Genomic DNA, 4661 nt, shown 5'->3' with positions numbered 1-4661 from the left:
CCGGGAGACCCCGGCCTGCGTCTGCACCCCCGGGTCCCAAGACCCCCAAGTGCCGAGTCCACCCCACGACACGGCTCAGGGGTCGCGTGGGGTTCGACCTGAGGTCCAGCAGGCGGAGGCCGGCCCAAGGCAGGCAGTTCAGGGACCTTGGTATCCTGAAGCAATTACATGGTTTTCTTGTATGGAAAAAATACCTACTTTTTGCTGCTCTTCACCTTTACAAAAAAGAAATCATAATCAGGAAAGACATCATAGTTAATAGGACGTTTTTATTAACGAGAAAGCTTTCCCTGAATCCACACCTTACATTCTTAAGATGAACACGATGTTCAACAGTGTATTCGTTTGTCCTCTAGAATGCAACTGCTTGCTGTGTACTTTCCTATTTCATAGGGTAAAAGCTGTGGACTACTATTTTAAAAAGATGACGATTTTAGAAAACTCCTAACATTAGGACATTGCACCCTTTTTAAGTCCAATTTACAAAAACCACACAAGGCAACTTAAAAATCAACTATCACTATTTAGCAATGCTTTTTGTTTGGCTGAAGTTGTTATTTCGGTTGTAAAAACCATCTCTGGTTAACAAACAAACTCAGAAACCTTATTGGATTTAAACTTACAAATGTCCTATGATGCCTTAAGCTGAACAATGTTCTACATAAAAATAAACAATTTCTAATAGGTCTCTGTACTCCGCGGCTTCTGGACATGGGTCAGCCGGTCTTTTTCATAGGAAACCTGATACAAGTTTATCGCTTAGTGTCAAGATAAAGTCAAGAGCAAATCACCTTTTAACAAAACCCCCCCTGGATGCAAGTCGCAAGTACATTATTTAGTGCCGATAATTACCTGCTACCAAGCAAGAAACAAAATATATTTACTGCATTGTTTTCCCACCTGCCGCTGCCCTCTGGCATCCCAAAGAATGCCTTCCCATAAATAAGAGGAGCCGGGCAATGTCATCAGTGCTCAGCTTAGGTCAATCCCTGTCTTTCTCCGGTTCCTTCCCCCCCCACCGCCCCGACACCCCACAGCGACACCGTATTATTCAAGACATTAAGTACCTGGAACTGATGCTTCAGCTGAAGACATCATTTGAGTAATTTCAAATGATGTACAGCTCTTCATGGAAAAGAGATGTTTTGTGGTCACAATTACTTCAAAAAGTAATTATATTCAAATAACCTGACATATCATGCTTTAGCAATTACAGAACTATGATTTTGACACATGGCAATTTATAAGTTAGGCAAATGTGAAATGCTAAGAGATGTGAACAGCTGTTCTGTTTACATTCCAAGTGCTAAAAACCTCAGGTAATGACTTTATTTTTCAGTTCACAGCACCGCACATGACAGCAGAGACGGTGGAAAGCACACAGCTTTTACTCAGGTTCGAAACTTTGGCAAATCAGTACAGTACTCTTTAATACAATAAAAATCTCTTTTGGGGGGTGGGGGGTAGGGTGAGTTTGGGATCATATAGGACTTTAGTGATTACCTTCACTTCAAAAATAGCATTTAGGTGCCCAATCAAAACACTGTGTTTTTCTTTCACGGTGGTTTATAGCAGAGCTAGATCTTGTAGTCAAGTGAATATGGCTTTTAAAGTCGGATTGTTTCTGCCTTTGCGGGAAGGTTCCCTGGGATCTTGTGGAAGTCAGGGCAGCAGCGCTACTTTGTTCCGGGGTTGGTCCACAGCCGGGAAGAGTTCCCGGTACAGACAGCTTGCAAATCTACCTTCACGAGACTTAATATGCCAACACCAATCTCAAAGCATCCCCTCCTGCTCCCACCCCAATTGTTCTATTTCCCCATAAACACTGGCACCCTCAAAACTTGGTGGTCATTTCGAACAACACTATTTGGGAATGATCCCTTAAGTTAGCAGCCCTCTGTACTTTGTGGTTTCGACCAAAAGTTATATAGACTCTCTAGATTTTTTTTTTAAAAAAGGTCTACATACATTAAGAGTTGTGTTTGTTAAATAACAAATAAATATCCTGCCAACGTGGAGCCCAGGACCCAGTGCTGCAGCTGGGTCTCACTGTCATTTCTCCACCAACGCCGCTGCCGCCATCGGCGTCCTGATGCTTCCTCTGGCGGAGGCCGTCAACTCCTCGATCTCGGCGTTTAATTTGTGTATCACCCACTCCATGGCTTCCCGGCCCTGAGAAACAAGTCGGCATGGTTACCGCTGCTGGGCGAGAGCAGAGCAATCAACAGCACAGCACGGCGGGCGGTACTGAGGAGCGAGTGGCACCGGGGCTAAGGAGGACAGGCCACTGCTTGAGCCCTTCTCTCTCGCTCAAGCCAAGACCCCCCTCCCCGGTAGCAGCTGGGTTGTAATCTATACACCCATTTAATTTTGAATGCAAAAGAACCTACAATTAGGTGACAGGGAGTCTATTTTATGGTGTTTTGGGGGTGAACACAATCCACTCTGAGACCCTGCAGGATCTAACCCTCCCAGGCCCCCACCTCCTCCACTTTCTGTCTTGCTTCTTGGCTTATCAGCTCCTTTCCTGATGCCTCCCTACCGACCCCTCTTCCTGCCGTCAGCAGGCTCCCCTTGGGAAGAAACCCATGAGGCTGCAGCCTCGTCCCCTTGTCTCTCTCCTTTCCCCTTGACATGAGTGTGTAGATCCATGTGCTTTGCTCCCTCATGTCCCCAGACTGGCACAGAGCAGCTTCTAAACCAAACCCACGGCCATCGGGCCGATTCCCACTCAAGTGACCCCAGCAGGGTTTCTAGAGGGCTGCATCTTTCTCCTGTGGAGGGGCCTGTGGGTTTGAACGGTGGCCTTGGGGTGAGCCGTCCGTCCATCCATCGCTGAACTAGACAATTTTCAAGAGGACAAAACCTAGGGGTGGTGAGGAAAACATCTTCCTCTTTCTGTATTTACAGGACACCCATTTATTCCTGTGGTCCTGAAATCTCACAGGGAAGGCAAGTCAGGGAAAGTTGTCTACTGCAAGGCTGAGAGATTGGAAGTTCCTCTCATGCCCCACCCCCTAGAGCAGCGGTTCTCAACCTTCCTCAGGCCTCGACCCTTTCATACAGCTCCTCATGTGGTGGTGACCCCCAACCATAACATGATTTTTGTTGCTACTTCACCACTGTAATTCTGCTACTGTTATGAATCGGGTGACCCCTGTGAAAGGGTTGTTCAACCCCCAAAGGGGTCACGACCCACAGGTTGAGAACCACTGCCCTAGATGACACCCCTGTCCCCCGCCCCCAGTGCCCACCCCCAGTGGAGCGTTGAATGGTTAACAGAAAAGCCCCAGGCCGGCAGAGCAGTCAGGGTCGCACCCAGAGCCGGGGTCAGAGCCACTTTCTGGTGGAGACTCCGGCTGCATAGCGGGCGGTACCGGCTTCCGGACAGGCTCCGCACTTACTTTACTCGCGTTGGACGAGATCGTGTTCGCCATCAGGCCCTCGAGGTAGCTGCTGAGGCTGACTCCTTTCACGGTGATGATGGCTTCCTGAGTCAACACGGTTCTAGAGCAAGACATACCCAGAGCTCCAGACCCACCTCACAGCGGGGGCAAAAAGCTACCACCCACCAGCCCATCAAGCCACCTGCAAAATCCTTCAGCCACATTCTGAACTTACCTCCCTGGGTCCTGAGGGTGGGGTTTGTATATGAGTCTTTCATCGACTGACACCATATTTGTAAAGGAAATCTGTGGAATGGAAAACACCCAAACCAGTAAGCCCAGTCAAACCATTTTGGAAACTAAGCGCAAAAGCATTTCCAGAACGAACACCCAAACCCCAAACCCTGCTAGGTGGACACCCACGCCAACCACCCCGACATGGAATGATAACCCACTCTGGCATCGCCGCTCATTGCCACCGTTTAATAAAATCTGTAGCTTTGAGATAAAGCACAGGGATGCTCCCCAATTCATCTCTGGGTTCGTCCCTCCACCTAGCAGAGGCATGGCTGGAGAGCGAAGGTGGCTGTGGCACCCTGAGACAGGTGTGTGGCAACTGTCTATCGTCATACACTCATTCAGAGACCAACTTCGCAGGAGGTGAAAGACCAAGCCAAATGAATCTGTTCAAATTTCAGCAAATGGGAGCCCAACTTACATTCGTCGACTTCAGCTCCATTGTTTTCTCTACAGGATCAACTACAGAATGCTCTTGCACGTACGTTTTGGTTCTTGCTGCACCAATTATCTAGGCAAAACATTCAGAAGTTGCCGTCAGCCTAGGGTGGAGTTCCCACCAAGTGTATCGGTATTTCATGGTGGAGGGAAAACGTGTCATGTCTTGGGCCCACCATCGGTGACATGAGGAAGGCAAAGGTCACAACAGAGGACCACCTCCCAGCGCGAGGGGGACCTACCTCCCAGGGTGGGCCATCAAGAACCCTTTCCCAGAGGCATGCGGAGTCAGCCGCTGCGCTGATTGGGGCAGCAGTGCCAAGGGGCACTGGAGCGCACTGTGGAAAGCAGGGATCTAGGGGAGACCTCTGCATTGAGAGGGCTTCCTGACGCAGGCAGAGCATCTCGTGGTGGTGGGGTGAAGCACCACTGGTGGTGGTGGGGTGAAGCACCACTGACACATTAGCGGCTTCCTTGTAAGTGTCTTAGTGTTGCCTTCACTGAGGTGGGAATGATGGCCCCGACTCCCAAGAGCAGTGT

At 49.2% G+C, this 4661-nt stretch overlaps 1 protein-coding gene across 1 annotated transcript in view; it reads right to left on the bottom strand.

Annotated features, from left to right (window-relative positions):
- Positions 1-252: 252 nt before the first annotated feature.
- PRELID3B (PRELI domain containing 3B) overlaps positions 253-4661 on the bottom strand; it is an 8643-nt gene continuing 4234 nt past the window's right edge. Inside the window, exons 3-6 of the mRNA XM_004716050.2 lie at positions 4105-4194; positions 3622-3692; positions 3405-3507; positions 253-2172 (exon numbers count right to left, since the gene is read on the bottom strand). Coding sequence (XP_004716107.1) covers positions 2053-2172; positions 3405-3507; positions 3622-3692; positions 4105-4194 — 384 coding nt within the window. The 3' untranslated portion in view covers positions 253-2052. The remainder of the gene's footprint in view (positions 2173-3404; positions 3508-3621; positions 3693-4104; positions 4195-4661) is intronic.

The sequence above is a fragment of the Echinops telfairi genome, unplaced genomic scaffold, assembly GCF_000313985.2.
Source record: "Echinops telfairi isolate 266 unplaced genomic scaffold, ASM31398v2 ScPeMD7_7414;HRSCAF=8452, whole genome shotgun sequence".
Lineage (NCBI taxonomy): Eukaryota > Metazoa > Chordata > Mammalia > Afrosoricida > Tenrecidae > Echinops > Echinops telfairi.
The sequence above is the reverse complement of the archived record's forward strand: the minus strand, read 5'-3'. Positions and strand labels throughout refer to the sequence as shown.